A 19,838-nucleotide genomic window follows, 5' to 3' on the forward strand; every position below is an offset into this window, starting at 1 on the left:
TTAACTCTAACCTGCCAAAATGTAGGTAGGCATAAGTTCTTCAGACCAAATGTGAAACGAATTTTTGGAGCGACGCGATTACTTACAAAGGCAATGCAAAGACACAACTTTGTGCAGGGCGACGCAAATAGATGTGAATAGCGGACGTCACTGAGTATCAGAAATGGAGGAAAAACTTATTGTTGTTGACTGTGGGCACAACTTAATATCAGTACTGAGCCAGACCAAAAAAGGAGAGGGCTTGCAGAAAAGTGAGCAAAGCCATAGGACTACATGGTAAGTTCTGAAAATATGTATTGGTTACGATATTACAGCTATCAGTTGCACTTTACTATGAACCAAGTTGGCACTAATGCTCCTTTCCCGAGTTAGATAGCACTCCAAAAAGCACCCCAGTAAGGCAAGGCAAAAATCTCTTTTGAGGGAGACTTGGCCAAGATAACACACCATTACAAGGTTACAAAATTTTCAAACATAAAAACACAAACATAAAAATAGAGCAACAAAACAGCAATCATCAACATCAACATCTTGGCTCACTCGGAAACCTTGAGCCGTGCCGGGTCAACCACACACACCGCTTTGCTTTTGGTTGAGGCTGCGATTTCACCGGTCAACTTGTTGAAATTTATTAAAATTGTTGAAACGTCTACCAAAGATGAACACCAAGCAATTTAAAGATGCTAATTTGCTTTGCCACTGGAAGCAAATGTTTTATTTGCCGTTTTCCTGCCACCATGTCGCCCAATGGTTAGCCCAGTGGCCTCACAGAGAGAAGAGTCTGGGTTTGAGTCCAGGTCGTTCCGGGCCTTTCTGTGTGGAGTTTGTATGTTCTCGCCATGTTTGCGCGGGTTTCCTCCGGGTGCTCTGGCTTCCCCCACAATCAGAAAACATGTACTAGGTTCTGGCTCAGATCTGTAAATGGCTGCCCACTGCTCCCTTGAGTAGAGAATGGATTTTGCTACATGTGTGTGTATGTGACAACAAAGTAGATTGATAGTGGATAATCGCTGATGTCAACTTTGCAGATGCGTGATTCTGTCCTTATATGACCAGTGTGGCTAGAAAGTCACCCAAAGTCCCATTTGATTGGATGAACTAGCCACTGAGTCATTAAACATTTGAAACCATTTCAAAGGAAGGGCAAAGTATAAAAAATATTCAGGTGCTGATTTTATTTGTAATTTTTAATTTAATTTGTTTTTTTTTAAAACATGTAGTTGACTTAAAACAATAAGGGACAAAGGATTAAAACTGAGAAATGTATTTCTCATTTCAGGGACACTGTTTCTGGACAGAGATGTTGCTGGTTTTACATTTTTAATGTACTTTCTAATGCTATGAACAACACAAATAAAACTCCTTTCATTTTATTTGGTTTTGGTTTTCTTGTTTTTAGTACTTTAGGTCTTTAAGTCTACTTGGCACTTTTGTTTAAACAATACTTTAGACTATGAACTATTTGGTAAATCTAGTTAATACTATTGTAATCTGTCTGGCTGTAACTGATGTTGTGTATTGTCCCAAAAGGCCTTTTTTAGAGAATGAAACCCAGAGTCTCAATGAGATTACCTGTATAAATAAAGGTTATTTACAAAATGAAATAAATTGGCAAAATTACACGTTATGTTTCTGTTAAACTTTGCAGCTCTTATAGGATCTTTCGTGTCTGACCCTAAATAGCCACCCTACATGAGTTGATATATGTAGCATATTATATATTATATATTTTTATTTTCACGTGGGAAGCTTTGCTGCTAATCCAAACTCGTAAGCAGTTCACCTATAATGCTGCATGTCTATGGTTGGCTGTGCGCACCGAGGCGTCACCATCTGTCATCCAGCAGCAGAGTTTGCGTGCGTCCTCCCTTGGTTTCCTCCCATTGTAGAAACAGCTGTAGACCGTGAACCGTGGAGTGTGGGTCTAACACGGATTACCCGGATACCGGCTGGGTGGGCATCAAGCAGCGAGAGACAGAAAAGCAGCGCTTCTTTCGTTCTTTTCTTCTTTTATTTTTACTGAATTAAGTTTTTCCACTTTTCTTTTGAATGGACTTATATCCTATAACATCAACCATGGCGAGCCGGATTTTTCACACCCTGCATGCGTTACTGATTCTGGAGTTGAGCTGGGGTAAAATGCTATCTGAGGATCTCGGTGAAGCGGTGCCTCAAGGTGCTGGTGTCTCACCGGCTGTGGAGCAGCGCGTCTTTGCGCACGAGAGCGCAAACCGGGACATGGTCTCCATCAACATGTTCAAAGTGTACGAGAAGTACAGTAAAGAGCCGCAGAGCCAGAGGGACGGAAACACCGTGAGAGGTTTTAAAGCTGTCCCGAGTGAGTGGCCGGAGTCTATTCATTCCCTATTTCTTTAGCAGAGAGAATAGGTCAGACTAAAATAATAGTCACTGCTAAAACTTGCCGTGTTGGTAGGTTGGTTAATCTGCTTTCCATAATTTGTCAAAATAGATACATTTACATTTAAATTGTTACACTTTGCTTTCTTAAAAATCTCTAGGGTATTTTTGAGTTTTTTTTAAATTTAGCTTAACTGAATCATGTTTTTGTGTCACTTAAGTAATTGTCCAGAGACCCAGCTGGCCATTAGAAGTATCACAGACTCTAGAAAACGGAAAACTATTTATTTCTTAAATCAGTTTAAAAATTGTAAAAAAAAAAAAGGTAAATCCGCATGAGCCTATTTTTATTTACAAATAACATTTTTACATTATTTAAATGACAATTTCCTGCTCCTTATCCTTAAATGAAACTCAAGATTTATGTCATTTAAAGGGTGCTGAAAATTATTTTTGTTTCCTCTTTTTTTTTTCTCTTATTTTGTTATTTCATTTCAGATTGACTTTTATACTGTCCGCCAATCTGACAGAAAAAAAGCTGAAAGTTTAGATTAGCACAAAATAAAACTTGAAACAGCCTCTGATCTTAATTATGATATCTGTGCGACATCCTAAACGCAGGTGTTTTGTCCCTCACACATTCAGCTCTCGCTCCCCTTTTGGGTTAAACATCTGCACCTCTATGCCCCACCGGTGCTATGATTTAGTGATTTAGTGATCCGGGGGACTTTAAGTCTCGAGCACTGTTAGTTCTCCGGTAGCTTCAACAGCCTAGGTGTTAGACAAGAGCCTATTATCACACCCAGACACTGGCTACACAGCGAAAAGCCTCAGTGGAGCTCTCGCTGCTATAAGCATTTCCATATGCCCGCGACAGACAGACCTACTGGACCGATCCAGTGTTTGTCTTTCAGGCTGTGGTGGAAGTGTGGGAGACGAGGTTTGAACTTCAAGAGTATAGCCATCTATAGGTTCAGGCTTTTAGTCTTGGGTGAGACAGGCACTTAAAGCATGCCACCCTTAATATTTTCCATGCTGCTGCCCATGTCTGTCAAATGTGTTGAGCAACATTTTGCAGGAGACGTATTGGATGTTGTTATTCATGTCAGTCAAACGTGCCGGAATGAGATGATAACGGAGGGCAAAAGGTTCAAGGCAGCAACGTGATCGCTTTAGTCGTCTTTATTGTCCATGTCAAGGAGAGATATCCTCCTTCAGGGCTTTAGCGTATTATGGTTGAAACAGCGAGCACAGTGCTGATTCTTTTTTTAAAACCAACAGAAAATTTAGAAAAAGCACGGAAGACAGGATGAAAACAAGGTTGTTCTGTGTTTTCTCAGACATTTTTTAACTTGAAGAAGAACTTTGTTTTTTCTTCTTCTAATTTCTTTCCAAAATCTCCAGGAGTCTTAGACGGCAAAGACGTCTTCCAGTTCAACCTGTCCTCCATACAAGAATCGGAGGTCATCCTCCACGCCTCTTTTCATTTCCTCTACAAGAGGCCGCGCCACCACCAGCGACCTTGGCGTTTCCGAAGGCCCCGCCATCCGTCCAGCGAACCCCAGCATCCCTACCTTCCCCCGCCTCAGCTGCTCTTCTACGGAGTGTCCTCAAAGTCACCTTTTGCAACACCACTGGGGAACCAAACTCTGACTCCTTACAAGAAAGGCTCTTGGCAATCCAGGGATGTAACGGCAGTGGTGAAAAACATCAGGGACGCCAAAGAGCTCGTGGTCACGGTGGAGTTTGACATGGGGTTCGGGGCAACTCGGGGGCAGCAGAGAAGCCCTCATGGCCAAGAGCGCCTCTCTCCAGCTAACCTGCCGTTTATCTTGCTGTATGCTGATGATCGAGCTATAGATGAGCCAAACAGTGTGGCCATGTCGCTCCAGCGGTACGGGCCTTTCCCTGTAGCGGAGGACGCGTCCCGTTCAGATTCAGCCTCAGCCTTGAGGATCCGGAGGGAACTTCATCTGCAGACCCAAACCAATGACATTCCAGAGGTCCAGTACAACACTCTGAAAAATCATGAACTGTGGCAGAACACGTATTTCCCAGCGAAAGCCAAAGCCGCGGCAGTGAAACCTGGAAGGAAGCAGGGCCAGGAGAGCAGCGAGGGCCTGGGCAAGCCCCAGGTGTTGAGCTTCGATGAGAGGACGATGAAAAAGGCCAGGAGGAGACAGTGGAGCGAGCCCAGGGTTTGCTCCAGACGCTACCTCAGGGTGGACTTTGCCGACATTGGCTGGAGCGAGTGGGTTTTGGCGCCAAAGTCATTTGATGCCTACTACTGCGCCGGGGCCTGTGGATTCCCCATCCCTAAAGTGAGCCTCAGAAACCTTTTGTTTTGTTACTGGGTTCCTTTTACCTTTGAATACCGATAATAGACACACAGAGGCATCAGTTGGCATATTAATGGATTTTTTGCCTTTATTTTTACAGTTAGAACTGTAAGTTCTATTAGCCATAATTCCCCTTTTATTTCCTCTCTTTTCCTTAGGTGGTGCATCCTTCCAATCACGCCACCATCCAGAGCATTGTCAGAGCGGTAGGAATCGTCCCTGGTGTCCCAGAGCCGTGCTGTGTCCCAGAGAAGATGAGTCCCCTCAGCGTTCTTTTCCTGGATTCAAACAGGAATATGGTGCTAAAGGTTTACCCCGGCATGTCTGTGGACACCTGTGCCTGTCGGTAGGGCCGGACATTGCTCGTTGAAGAGCAAAGTAGAGGGCATTTCCACATGGAAGAGGACAACAGGGATCAGGACAGCTGAGGATAAACTGATACCAGTTACAGGGCTCTCCTTCTTTTGAGTCTCAGTTTGAGAACTCTTTTGTGAATTTTGGAGCTGGCATGATCCGACGTTGTCTCCACAATTACCATAGATGGGTTTCTCTCCACCCAGGCCACTTTCATTTCTTTTCCTCCCTTAATCCAAAAGCAGTTTAAAGAAGTGCACTTAATACCAACCAATGTATGTACAGTAATGTATTGACCGGCTGGATGTTGAAGTTAAGTACAAAACTCTTGCAGGCAGATCTCCGATTCCTGTTGATCCCTCATAAATGTTTTCAGTCTTTTCGGCACACTTTCACTTTTATAAAGTGATCTTGTTTGTTTTAATATTAGACAAGATGAGACTTGATTTTCATTGGACTCAGAGCTGGTCTGGGAAACGTCTGGGTTTCACCAGTTTCTGAAACCGTCTGTTATCAGTTTCCTCTGCTGCTTCCCCCTGTCTTTGTGATTCAAATGAATTTTGGACACAGTGATGAACTACACAATGACTAACAGACTCAGAATGGACTGAGGGACTCAGAGGCTGCATGGCATCCTGCCAAATTAATCAACCCTTGTCATGTAAATAGTGTAGCTACTTATGCAAACTAAATGGTACTTATTCTTAAGTCATGTGTCACTATTGACCACCTCCCAAATAGCAAGAAACGTTAATCATGCATGAGAGGTAATATCTTCTTTGAACTATATTTTAATAGCTTTTGTGTATATCTTGTATATGATGTGTGTTTTTTTTTTAATCCTACTGAGATTTAATGTACACGCCATGTGTTGCTTGCTTCTGCTATGTGCTACAGCAGAAAGGAAAAACAGCGCATGGCTGCCACCTGCTGTGCATTTTGGGGAAGTTATAGAGACTAAAACATAAAGAAGAAAGTTATAGAACTTTGTGTGGCTATTTAGAATCTTCTTTTTAATTCCTAAATACGGTTGATCAGATGCTTGTAATAATAGTCAACTTCTATAGTAAGTAAAAAGGGATAAGTGTATCTGACCTTATATCTGTATGGCTAAAAGTGTATTGGAATATTTATGTGATATGTGTTTTAACAAATGTATGCGTGGTAAGGTAATAAACTGAATTGTACATACGCTTAAAGACACTTGCCTTTGACTTTTTTAGGTTTCATAAAAGTATTTAAAGCATAGACTTGTCTGTGTACATTTGATACTGTACCTTAATACATTATTGCAGGTCAATAACATACATTAGATGGATAACATTGCTTTAGATTTCATATGTTTCATGAAAAGTTAGGCTTATATCTTGGTTTATTGATGTGTCATGCTAATCTTGATAATTACAGGTATAAAGTAAAAGTAGCTTTGAAATTTGACCGTATTATAAATGTGTTCGTTTTTGTTGAGTTCTTCAAATGAAATCAGTAATTTCATGTAACTTTTCGTTTTTCTTCATTTTTAATTTTAGTGATTTATTTTGTTTTTCTAACAGCGTTGAAAGGGTGATAATGGTGAGTCCACGTTAAATCTGCATTACTCAATATTGTTATGTCCACAAACTGATAGATCAGTGGTTCCCAAACATTTTCACATCAAGGAAACTGACACTAAATAGATTGTTTGAAAAGACTTTGTTATAGTAAGAATAAATGAGTTTTCCTTTTTAGCTGGGGAGCCCCTGGAAGTCTCTTTGGGACTCCTGGGGGTCCCCAAGCCCCACTTTGAAAACCACTGGATTAAATAATTTAAAAAAGCAATGAGTTACTCGTAATAACAAACCAACACATTCTCATCCCAACGCTCCACATACTGCTGCTTTGTCAGGATCCCTTGCCGTCACTTGGCGACCCACTGGGCGTCCTGCGTGTCAAACTGTGACTCACCACTGTGGTCGCTGTTTTAAACTCGGGTTAAAGTTGGGAATTCAATCAAAACTACTTGGCTAGGTTTAGGTGCAAGCCCTGGGATTGTTTGACTCATCTACCACCACAACCTCCTCCCAATGTGGGCTTTGTCGCTCTTCTGGCGCAATTAGAGAATTTAGCCAGCGATGGTTTTCCAGTTGAAAGCCGGGTGTGTTTCATACAGACACTCAAGGTAACAAACGCCAAAGGCTGTGACACAGCGTCTGTATTTGACACCGTGGGAATGAGAAAGGGGTTGGATAAACCCACCAAGTTATCATTGCTCTATGAATTGCTTTAGCTTCATATCTTTCTTCAGCTCTTTCTTTTGGTTCTACACCCCACAACTTTGTTTTGTTTCACTTTCACCGCTCTCATCAGCATTGTTTTGGGCCACAGCCGGCAGCTGTTTTCAGCTGAGAAAACTTATTTTACACCACTTCCCCACTACCAAAAACAAAGTTAGCAACTGGCTGGTGAATATATTGGAGAATTTAGCAGGTAAAATGCACATTTTACTCAGGGGTTGATAAAAACCAAAAACAGAGCTAATAGGAGTCAGATTGTCAGAAACAGAAATTCTCTGAGCCTGCTGGATGTGTGAATAAGCAACTATTTGCTATCGGTTTGGCGAATCACCTTAGCAAGATGTTATATTGTGTGAACAGTTTGTTCCTCTGACCCCAAGAAGCATAAAAAAAAGAATGCTGATTTAAAGAGCTGTTCAAAATAAAACTGCTAACTGGAGAGTTTAAATGTTACATGATGGTCCAGATGTTGTTTTGCACTCTGATAAGAAAGACATTCTGGAGTAAACGCTTGGATACTTCTAAATTCCTTGACTTGGAAAGAGAAAAACCTGTTAAACGTTGGTACCAAACACTGGCAATTGCAAGCCTCCGTGCAATGTTATTTTCAGCCATCAAAGACAGCAGCTAATAGGCCAAAGGATTTTATTTAATTTAACAGGTTCTTACTGCATATTTTTCAACCCACTAATTGGGCCTAAAGTAAAAATGACCACAGTTTTGCAACAGATCTTTCTCGGTCCAGTTTTCCCTGCTGTTTATTTTCCTAATGCATGCCCTCGTTATTTGCTGTATCCATGACAGTAGATTTTGTCGTTGCCTTTCATCACTGAATTACTCTATAAAGAGGAACTCTTAAAAGCTTGAAGGGGCCACAAAGAATGCATTTTTATGAAACCCGGGGTGAACCAAGTACTGAGTGACTGCATGGGTGAAAGACAGATATTCCAAGAATGGCCGAACTCAGGCCAACGTCCCCAGACACATTGGCTTGTGTGGTCCGGGCTCAGACCCCCCACAAGAATAAGGGGACATCCCATCATTCATCTAGGATGCAGTGGTGATGGCCACCGCCATCATGGCTTTATTCTATTTGCCAGTGGTATGAAATCATCCCTGATCTCATGCCTATCAGATTTTATAGATCCTCACTATAAATCTATATCAGTTGATAAAAGATTTTCCATGTATTGTTCCTAATGTCTGGTTGTTCTTTGCTTAGAAGAATCCTGAAGTGCAATGGAAGTGTGTAGAATGAACAGAAAACTAATGGGGTAGTTATTGCCACCATGGATGAGCACAACACTCTCTCACTCTGTGGTGTGCAGCCTCGTGGTAGGGCCTCATCTTAAAGAGAATGATTAGAATCAGAATTATGGAACTTATACAGTATACTGTATTTTACGCTGCTTTTTTTTTAGCTTAATTTACCTTAACTGAACAGCTTCTGAGTATTTGAATGGTTTATGACTTTTTCAAGTTGAATGGTGGTCATCTCGCTTCCTCCTAGTGCCTGTGAGCGAAAACTCCCCCGTCATCCAGGAACCGGCTAACAAGGTAGCGATGGAGTTTTTCACACTATCGTCATGGTTGAGCCAGCACAAAAGAAGCAGAAAGCTAGGAAAGCATTGTCAGGGGAACAGAGAAAGACAAAGAGGAAACGGCAGAATGACAGAGCGAGGCGTGAGACACAAGTAAACATAGGAGCGGTCGAATATCTATTCCGAAGCTGTGGGGGAGCTCTATAGAGAAACTTGCCAGCAAAAAGAGAAGAAGTGGCCAAAACGTCATAGTGCCCCTTATAACACATAACTACTTTAATACTAATTTCTGCTGAACAACCTGCAAACTAAAACAAATTTAAGTGCTAACAACTAATTACTTTTTAAGAACAGACATTCTAAAACTCCCTAGTCCCTACTCCCTGAAATTGACTTAGGAAACCACATCCATCCATTACAAACACTCCTGTGTGGCTTACCTTAGGCGGGGTTTGAACCCACATCTCTGGGGTGTCAGTAAACATCATTCCCCACTGGACCATGTCCGGGGCAAAGAAAGAAGGAACATCACCTACATCAACCTGCAGAGAAACAAAGTTTGTCTTTTCCTTCCATTGCTCCTTAAACCTCTTAGACAGATAATCCATTAAAAAAAACATCTTAAATGTGTCGATAATACTTCAAAAAAAAACTTTATCCCATTCCAAGACGTAAGTGAGCACCAATCAAAACCCTTTAATACAGTGTAATACATCTATCTACCTGATTCACACATGTCAACTGACTGTGAAGTTCAACCTTAATTGAAATATTGAGATCATTTTTCAAACCCCTCAGAGCTCATTTAAAAACCAAAATGTCTCAGTTTGAAGGTTGAAAGATCAAATCTTTTCGTTTTGTTTTTTCTGCTTCGTAAAAGGATTCTCTTATTGTGAAAAGCCTGTGCCTGGACTCATTAAAATGCCTCAGAGGAGGAAATCAGTCCCAACATGTTTCTGTCTTCTTTTAGGACAAAGAGTAATCAATCAACTTACCAAACAGGAAGTGACTCATAACTAAGCTAAAATGCCTCAGAGGAGTTTGAACCTGCTGATGGAGGCCACATTAATGTCTCATGGGATACATGTAGCTCTGGCCACTTTACAGTGCCACAAATACGTACTGTCAGGTAGCTCACACTACGTCACGTAGCCTAAATTCTGCCTTCTGAATTTTGAGCAGCAAATGTCCACTGGAGATGCCAAAGAGAAGAACTGTAATGTGGCTGAAATAGGTTGCACTTGATTACTTAATAATAATAATAATTATTATTATTATTACTTTATTTTATTAATTATAAAATCAACATTATTTTTAAAGCATTTTTTTTTCATGACCCAAATTTCAAACTAATGTACATATTTTAATTAAAAGTAGCCTATATTTTTTTGCCTGCACCACATATTGTCTCTGTCAGAAAACTTACTCAGCTTTCCTAATGATGGACTGCCACAACAGTAAAAGAATAAATAATAAAAACTATGTTTTTTTTCCTCCAGAGGGGTAACTCAGGTAATGAAGGTAAACAGGCTGTTGCCGGGGCAACATCAGCCTGTACCTGTGGACGACCCTGTCGTATGTTATGTATTAGCTGTGAATACGCTACATTGCACTTCTTCCGTGACCGGGTTTCGAACACACCTCATAGCTTTAAATGTCACCTTACTTACTGTTTTCAGTTTTGCTGTTTTCTTTTAGATTTTTAGTCCATATCAGGTGTGTAGGTCACTCCCACGGCTGAAACTGCTCAGCATTGATGAGACAGAAGCATTAAAGCCTTTGAACTCCCACACAGGAGATTTCAGTTATTGTGGCTGATTAGACCTCTGTGCTTACATTGAAGGTGGCCCAGAGCGTTGATGGAAATGTATTAGGTTACAAAACTGTATCTACTGAAGAGAATGCTAAAGCTGTCATTTGTGCTGGGGTGCAACAAAGCTGACAAGAGACTTGGGACGATGTCAATTAATCAGTTAATGCACACACCCACACAGTCCTGGGAGGAGGTCCAATCAGCCACAATAACTGTAAACACCTCTGTGGTTATTTTGGGCCTTGAACTGGCCAGTCCACCACCACCACCACCTCCCCCTACTGGGTTATTACATTTCTCTGTCCCTATTAATATTAGGAGCGGGGGACAGAAAAACAAGGACAGGGCAGCAACAGTTAGAGCAAAAATCAAATAATTGAAAGTGAAAACTAACTAATAGACAGCTCTTACTGCCCTACTGGCTTTCTCAGCACACACATACTAGACATGTTTCCATCCAGTTGTCAATGAAATGATCTGATGTTGGCTAAAAGCATTCATGCCAATAAAGCCGGTGAAAGCGTGTTTCTATCTAACTGACTTGTTTTTGTAATCAGATTGGTATATAGAATTGATTCGAGACATTTTAGGGTGTTTCCATTCATTTTCATACTAAATCGCACAACATTCAAGTAACATTTGATAAACAGTTTACTGCCCAAAATGGACGTGCCGTCCACCTACAAATGATAAATATTGCACAAGTTGTATTAACAAGTTGCTTATGTGAATGATTAACTATTTCCTTGTTTTACGGTCAGTTGCTACCATGAATTGACCTAAAATCTAATTCAGTATTTATTTTGCAAATAACCTTTCCATCAGCGTGTATTGCATGAGCCATTTACTGATTTTTGAGAATTAACGCACAAACTGTGTCAGTATTCAAATTGTACTGTTTCAACATTTTTAATTGAGTTTTATTTAATGTGGATGGAAACATGGCTACTGTCCCTCCAATTTCCTGGCTTTCCGCACAATCCAGCTCCCACTGGCCACTTAATGCTTCTCCCTCTTTAGCGCTGATTAGCTTCAGCTGTGGGATTGTGGTCACCAGCACAGGAACACACCTGAATAGGATTACAAATCAAAAAGGAAACACAAAACATAACATTAACAAATACTTGTCTCTCCCCAATACATTAGCTGCAACATTGCCCGAATAGATTGTCAAAAATGAACAGTCAATTCCATCACCCAAAATGTTCTGTATTGCCTGTATTACTTCCTGCCTACATGACCGAACAACTGGGCAGTTCCAAAATAAATGGACATGATCTGTCAGCTTTTCTCCACATGCAATGTCCAGTTTTGTTTCTTTTAAGTGTTTTGTTTCCACTGGCCTCAAAACAGTAAGCTGGGAAAAGAAATTTTATGGAAATGTCTGCTTGTCAGTAATCTTCTAGTTTCCAGTGCCTGCCTCATTATCGCTGTCAAGTGTTTACAGTGTCTTCATTAACAGCCAGCCCTCTAATGATAACAAAGTCTAAAAGAAGGCATCAATGGCAGTGATAAGCTTGGCCAAGCTACTATTTTGGTTGACACAAGCTTCTCTGTTTACTCTAGGAGCATGGGAGTGGACATCAGGACTGTGGTTCTTGCATTGTGGTTCTCCATTTTCAAACCTTGCCGTCGCAAAGTCTGTTTTCAAGCCGGGAAGAAGGTAAAGTTGGTGTCAGCTCAGTGGCTTAGAAGGGATCTGATTTCAACATGCAGAGCTCCAGATCATTCCTGTTCCAGGTGTGTGTGTGTCTGGTGGCTTCTATTTGTTCTTGCACCTGTAAAGCTCTCAACAATGACATCCAGAATGAGCATCATGAGAGACTCTACTCGCAGCTGTTAGAGGAGGACCTACTGGAGGAGGAAGACACAAACTCCAAGATGGAGAACCTCCCGGGTATCATGAAGGAGGTTTTTCTGAGGAAACTCAACCTGTCGGATGTTCCTCAGGAGAACAGTAAGATCTACCCCCCTCAGTTTATGATGGAGCTCTACAATAAGTACGCCTCGGACAGCTTGGCAAACCCTCAGTCTGATGTCATACGAAGCTTCACTGTCCAAGGTACAGAGTATAACTTGACATGTCAATAGTAGGATGTTCAATAATCTTCTGTCAAGCTTATTGAAGGGAGTTGTTAAGAGAACATCTTTTCTGGGGCCTTTTTTAATTAGCAATCTCCATAGTCACAAAGTTGATATGAATATTTTGAAATCCCTACTACTACTGCTATCTCATTCATATAGCTGGTCAATATTATCCATGTTACACATTATAGAAGGTTTTCACTTATCACAGCTAAAGATAAAAATCTGTATTAGCATTTTCTTGGCACATTTTGTAATAGTTGAATTATTCAGTTAAGGTTTTTTGTAAAGTGACGTTATACAAAGCTCTTATCCTGTGGTTTCCAACCTTTTTGATCTGTGATACCTTCAAAAGTGATCTAAAATGTTTTTGTGTAGCAGAGTTATGCCTTTTTTTAGGTTACTCTCAGATTTATCTTGCCACCCCTTGTGGGGGCCCCAATCCCTTGGTTGGGAACCACAGATCAAAAGTATAAAAAAAGTATTACAGAGCATTTCTTTCTTTGAATAGTGGCACTACAGTCCCATGATAGCCGTGTTACTACTTCCAATGACCTAAATGCTTGTATTTTACCTAGAAATGGCCAAATAGAGACATGAATAGTGATTCTCCTTTCATTTTTTAAAAGAGAATAAAATGTTTTTTAAACATCTTTTGTGGAAATGGGATCTAAGCTTCATGGGATCTAATTTTCAAGCCTCTGGGAGAGCCGGTCATGCACTCCTAACTGGGCCACATCATGATGGCCCTGTATCCTACAAAAATTAGTAAAACACATTTTAGACTTGGTTGTCACCCATGAACAAATTCAGACATCTGTTCCTTTCATTCAACATTTGGGAGGACCCATTGTGTGTTAAGGCCTATTTCACTCAGAAAGTAAAAGTTAGCAAGCTAGGCTAACTCACTTCCATGCAGAAAGTGAAAGCCATGTTAGCTTACAAATGGTAGCACTAATTCATGATATTTCAACACCTGCTAAGTCATTGGCAGCCCTTGCACTCAGTGTAGTGTTTGTCCTGCATTATACAAAGTCGGTCTTTCCTGGGTCCAGTCTACTGTCCAGACTATGAAAACACACCAGTATCCCTGTAACCTCAGCATTTTGTACATTAATCTATGATTTGCTAACTAACCAAAACGCAATTCCCCCAGGAGAACACTAATGTTTGGGACACAATCAGATATCTATAATTATACTTTTAAGGATACATATACTGATTTCTTAGAAGAAATTCTACTTCATTTCAGTTTGACCCACCAAAAAATCTCAGCTGCTGTTTTAAATGAACCCCTCTTTGTTTCTCTCCAACAGATATCTCCCTCTCTGTGACAAATGGCACAAAGTCAAAGTACAGGCTGCAGTTCAACATCAGCATCCCCAACCATGAAAAGATCACTACTGCTGAACTACACCTCTTCTTCTTCCCAGATGCCACGTCAACCGTCAGCTTCCACAATTTCAAGTCCACCATCAAAGTCTATGAAGTGGATTACAACAATTTCACATCCACCACCCAACTGTTGGTTGGCAAAGAGGTGACAAGCCTGGAGAACACATGGGAGACGTTTGATTTGACCCTATTTATTCAGAGGTGGATCAAGGCGGGCCATGCAGCAACTGTTTTTGATGTAGTGGTTGATAGGAAGGACTGTGGGGGCTCTAAAGGTGGAGAAGAAGGAGCAGGCTGTTTGAATATGAGTGTGTCTTTTGGAGATAACACTTCAGCAGCTTTAATAGTCTTCTCAGATGACCTGGGTAGCAGGAGTAGGGAGACAAAGAAGGAATTAAGAGAGATGATCCTCCGCGAAGAAGAAACCATCTTACACTCGGGCGCCGACTGGAACAGAGGAGAGCTTCCAAACGAGATCCCGGAGGATCATCATCTACGGAGAAAGAAAAGAAAGGCAGAGAGGGAATATTGCCGGCGGACCTCTCTCAAAGTCAACTTTAAAGACATTGGATGGGACAGCTGGATTGTGGCGCCTCCAGAATATGATGCCTTTGAATGTCGAGGCCTGTGTTACCACCCATTGACGGACGAAATGACTCCGTCAAAACACGCCCTCATCCAGACGCTGCTCAACATCAAGAACCCCAAGAAGGCCAATATGGCTTGCTGTGTCCCCATTAAACTGGACCCCATCACAGTAATGTACCAGGAGAATGGACGCCTAACTATAAGATACCTTTATGAAGAGATGAAAGTGGCAGAGTGTGGCTGCAGGTAGTCACAGAGACTTGGTTTGCTCTGGTGGTAGCACACGTAATTTACTGGTATAGTTGGTCCCTCCATTGGTCCAGTGATAGGAACATAATAATTGCAATGTTCACAATCTTATCTTAATGTGTTAGCATGCTAACATTTGCTAATTAGCAGGGATTCATGGAATCTGCAGCCACAGAATTTTGCAGAAATTTACACAGATTTTAGGCAAATTATAAATATTATAAATAAACAACAGCAAAAAAAAAAAAAAAAAACATCCACTAAATTCTGTAGATTTTCATTATGGATCGCTGCTAAAAACTGTAAAAAAAAATCTGCAGATTCCATTTGTGTCTGCTAATCAGCAATAAAGACACAATACAGCTGAGGTCTGTAGGAATGTCATCACTTTTTCAATTTTCAATAAATTAAAGTTTAAGACTTAAAAAGTTTTGACCTGATGATGGCGCTAGATGAAAAGTCAGGGAATACCATTATTAAAATTGATCATCCTGGGATCATGGATGTGTGTGCCAAATTTCACAGCAATCCATCCAATACTGTCAAGATATAAAAACACAAGTTGACCTCATAGTGGCAGACATGGAAAAGTCAGGGGATCCCCAAAAGTCATTAGGATCCATCTTCTGGGGACCATGAATTTCTCTATAAAACCTCATGGCAATCCATCCAATAGTTGTTGCAATATATATCATTGGTGGACCCTTAACTGGCCAACCGACAGACTGACATTGCCATCCTTAGAGCCAAGAGGCTAGCATGGCTGACTATATAATAAAGGTCATGCAATGCTTAAAATAAATAAACTATAAGTACCTTATTGAAATCGTAGCCACGAAATAATGATATGTAGCATTTACAGTTTGTAATATTCCTTCAAATTGCTAACTAAAAAAAGTCTGAAACTTAAAAATAGTTTGATGTCTGCAATGCAGCACGACAGTGGACCCGTCAACGGGTCCATAACACCTTGTTGCTTTGATGCATTCTAATGGAACCTTTTGCCTTTGCTAACAGTGTGTTTTTATCATTTATATATTATATATAAAACTAGCAAGCAGAAAACCAAAACAGACAGACATCTCTACATTGTGTATTTAATACTGTAGATAAAAAGCTAACCTGTACACTGTCTTGATCTAATGGGTTTTAGCAATACCTATAAAGTTTTATTTTTTTGCAGTAAATAATATAAAACAGAACAAAAATTGTGTAAAAAGTAAAATTATATACATTTTGTTAATAGACATCTTTGATTACCATTTAACCTAGTATAAAATTGTTTTTTTAGATAAAAATCTTGCTACAGCATGTAAATCTGTGCATTACCATTGTAACTGCAATTTGTTTATATTAAAGGAGAATTATGGCCACATTTTTTGTTAATCTTGATTGCTATAAATATGTGAGTACTTTCAATTGAAGAAACCCCAACCTGTATTGGTGCCGGCAATACTGAGTAGCTGCAGCTGCGTGTACAAGCTTCCACTGAGCTAAAACGGCAGTTAAAGGGGCAAGTTTTGCAGTGCCTTTGTGCCTCTTAACAGAAACACAATGCAATTAATTTGTCTGTACAACATGAATAGGGCCCCTACGTAACATCAAGATGCAGTTTCAAGTCAGACAATGTTTTAATTCACCTACCCTGTCTTGTTCTTGCTGGTGGTTAGCTTGCTTGCCTGGTTAGCTGCTAGAGCTACGTAGCTGTTAGCTGTTAGCTGCTAGCTGTTAGCTACTATTGATAAGTGTGTTCAGCCATGCTTTTGTGAAAATCATAACGCAGCAGTTCCATGTGTATTGTCATAGGCAGTTAAAGAAATGGACCAACAGATCCCATTGCTCTGGACGGAGACCAGTGAAGGGTATAAGAAGCACTTTTCCGGTGATAGCTGAGCGTTACTGTGCAGCCTCCAACTGAGCTTGACAACGTAGATGCGACGTGAGCAACCTGTCTAAAAGTTGTAAGTCTTCTGGTAGCTGTGCCAAGAGAAATCCCAATAATTCCCAATCAGCAGTGATGGAGAGCGTATATGTAAGGAGTTAACATATGAACAGGCTAATTACTGCTAACTAATATGCTAGTTAACATTAGTAATTCAACCTAAACAGCTGATGTAAGTCAAAACTGGCTGCGAGCTTTTCCTGACAATATGGTGATTTGTCGACTATGCGACAGCAAGTTGCTTGGTTATGACACAATTTTTAGCCTATTTTTAGAAAAACGTCTGCTACGGAGCCATAACATGAGCAACACGGTACTGGAGTCTTTTAAACAAGTGGTGTTTCTTTAGAAATAAACAACGGACAAATAAGTCTTTAAACGCTTCAGATGGCGGTCAATGGGATTCTAACGGCGGGTGATGACTTTGTAGTATTGAAATGGCGCCATGGAAGCTAGGCTTAGAGAGGAGATGCTTACCCCCTTGGTATTTGTAGCTCATCCATTTTGTGTGTGATCGAGACTTGGCAGTGTCGATCTGTGTGGTAAATTCACTGCCGCTGTTAGCTGCTAGTGATAAGTGTGCTCAGCCAGGCTTTTGTGAAAATCATGACGCAGCAGTTTCATGTGTATTTGTAGCTCATCCATTTCGCCTTCCTCGCCTCTCCACAGCCAATAACAATTCCCAGGGGGGTGTAGTAGGTGTCCTCCATGCCTTTTGCGGCGACAAATTGTAGTTTATTTCCTCCTCAAAAATAGGTAATTCCATGTAGTAACATAGTTACTGCATTGGTCATAACTGCTACAGTGCTCAATTGCCTATTTTTGAGGGGGAAATAAACAACACTTTGTTGGCACTCGTGGTATTGTTGCCGGCTGCGGGAGGCGAGGAAGGCGGGGACGAAGGCTGCCTGCCCGGCTAAGGAATCTACCACACAGGTCGACACTGCCAAGCCTCGATCACACACAAAATGGATGAGCTACAAAGACTGTACACACAGAACTGCTGCGTAAAGATTTTCACAAAAGCATGGCTGAACACACTTATCAGCTAACAGCTAGCTAGCTCTAGAAGCTAACCAGGCTAGCAAGCTAACCACCAGCAAGAACAAGACAGGGTAGATGAATTAAAACATTGTCTGACTTGAAAACGCATCTTGATGTTACGTAAGGGCCCTGTTCATGTTGTACAGACATAGTAATTGCATTGTGTGTCTGTTAAGGGGCACAAAGGGACTGTAAATCTTGCCCTGTTAAGTGCCGTTTTAGCTCAGTGGAAGCTTGTACACGTAGCTGCAGCTACTTATTGTTGCCTGCACCAATTCAGGTCAGGGCTTTTTCAATCAAAAGCACTGACATATTTATAGTAATCAAAATTAACATAAAAATTGGCCAGAATTCTCCTTTTAAAATAATTATTAATAAGTGTGTAAATCACTGCCACACAGACTTGTACAGAGTGTTCAGCTTGTATATGCATGCTACATTGCTGAGGAGTTTTTTATTGTACTGTATGTCTTATGATGTCTACATTTTGTTTCTGAGGCTTTGCTACCCTAAAATGAATAAACATGTCACAAAATTAGCCTTTTTTTCAAGTTACCCATTTCCTCCTGCATTTATTGCATTTACTAAATAGTTTAAGAATGAATGTCTTTTTCTGTCCAATTCCTACATTTTTGACTTTCTCTAGCCTCAGTTGACGCTATATACCTTGTATCTGCAGCTTCAAACCAATAAATATAAGCATTGCCTGTCCTATAACTGTGCTGGTTCTCTACTTTTATTCTGATTTTGAATAATATAAATAGAATTTAAAGAATATAAATTTAAAGACATAAATGTGATGAATTTGCTAATAAAGTTTAGTAAAAAAAAATCCTATACAGAATCTTTTAGACATGTTAGTCGCTTGAAACTCAATGATCTTGACTTTTCTCGTTGTAACAACTTTTCTCGTCATAATTTGATAAATTGGTTTGCTGTTCATTCAATGGTATAAGAATTGTTACCCAATAATACAAAATGTATTAGCGAATAAATATATTTGAACAAGCAACACACAGCAACTGTACAAACTTAGTATGATGGGCATTCATTTATTTAAAGTCTGTTATATTTAAAACCAATTAAGTGATCAAACTGCTACATAACATATACACACAAAAAATGAATACTAGGGCAAAGAAAATAAAAAAGAAAACAAAACATGGCAAAAAAATAAATTGGCAACTTTTGCTTTATATTATGGCCTGGCTCAAGGGAGGCAACATGAATGAAGAAACAAAAACATTTAAAAAAAAATATATTTTTTACTTAATACATAAGTAAAAAATAAAGGAAACAAAGACTAAACAGAGTTGTTTAGAGATACTTTGAGACAGAGGGAGGGAGATGGAGAAAAGAGGAAGGATTTTGTAGATGGATCAGGGGCCACTGATTAGATCTAATCAGTGGCCCCTGATCCATCTAATTAGTGGCAGCTGCTAGTTGATTGAGAGCGTCCTGAATCAAAGAACGAAAGGGAATTTAGAAGGGATTTAAGTAATGGGTGAGGACTCCAGGGAGTACCGAAAAGCTCTCTTTAAATCGTTTTTATAATTACAGGATTAGATGGTAACATATAGGTTTCTTTATTTTTTTATTTTTTGTATTATTGAACTGTAACCTTAACTGTATGCAATTAAGGATTAGAAAAAAAAGAAAAAGAAAAAAAGAAGAAAAGATAGAAAGAAAGAAAGAAAACCAGGTACACAATATGTATATTCACATACTGTATAAATATTCTTGTTAGACATGTCTATAAATTTGAATTAGCATTTCTTTTCCAACCTCTAGCATGTTTTCACCCGTAAATGAATGCAGTAGCAGTAAGGATTATAGAGTCCCAGCAGTAAGTTATAT

General features: G+C 40.1%; 2 protein-coding genes across 2 annotated transcripts; both read left to right on the forward strand.

Annotated features, from left to right (window-relative positions):
* Positions 1–1,867: 1,867 nt before the first annotated feature.
* Positions 1,868–6,762, forward strand: LOC116671526 (growth/differentiation factor 10). The gene is made up of 3 exons (XM_032502883.1): positions 1,868–2,338; positions 3,763–4,679; positions 4,856–6,762. Exons 1-3 carry the CDS (start codon positions 2,050–2,052, stop codon positions 5,045–5,047), a joined length of 1,398 nt encoding a protein of 465 aa, XP_032358774.1. The 5' UTR covers positions 1,868–2,049; the 3' UTR covers positions 5,048–6,762.
* Positions 6,763–12,228: 5,466 nt separating this feature from the next.
* Positions 12,229–15,083, forward strand: gdf2 (growth differentiation factor 2). Its single transcript, XM_032502891.1, has 2 exons — positions 12,229–12,740; positions 14,080–15,083. The coding sequence occupies exons 1-2, from the start codon at positions 12,389–12,391 to the stop codon at positions 14,994–14,996; spliced, it is 1,269 nt and encodes a 422-aa protein (XP_032358782.1). The 5' UTR covers positions 12,229–12,388; the 3' UTR covers positions 14,997–15,083.
* Positions 15,084–19,838: the final 4,755 nt, after the last annotated feature.

The sequence above is a fragment of the Etheostoma spectabile genome, chromosome 21 (genome assembly GCF_008692095.1).
Source record: "Etheostoma spectabile isolate EspeVRDwgs_2016 chromosome 21, UIUC_Espe_1.0, whole genome shotgun sequence".
Lineage (NCBI taxonomy): Eukaryota > Metazoa > Chordata > Actinopteri > Perciformes > Percidae > Etheostoma > Etheostoma spectabile.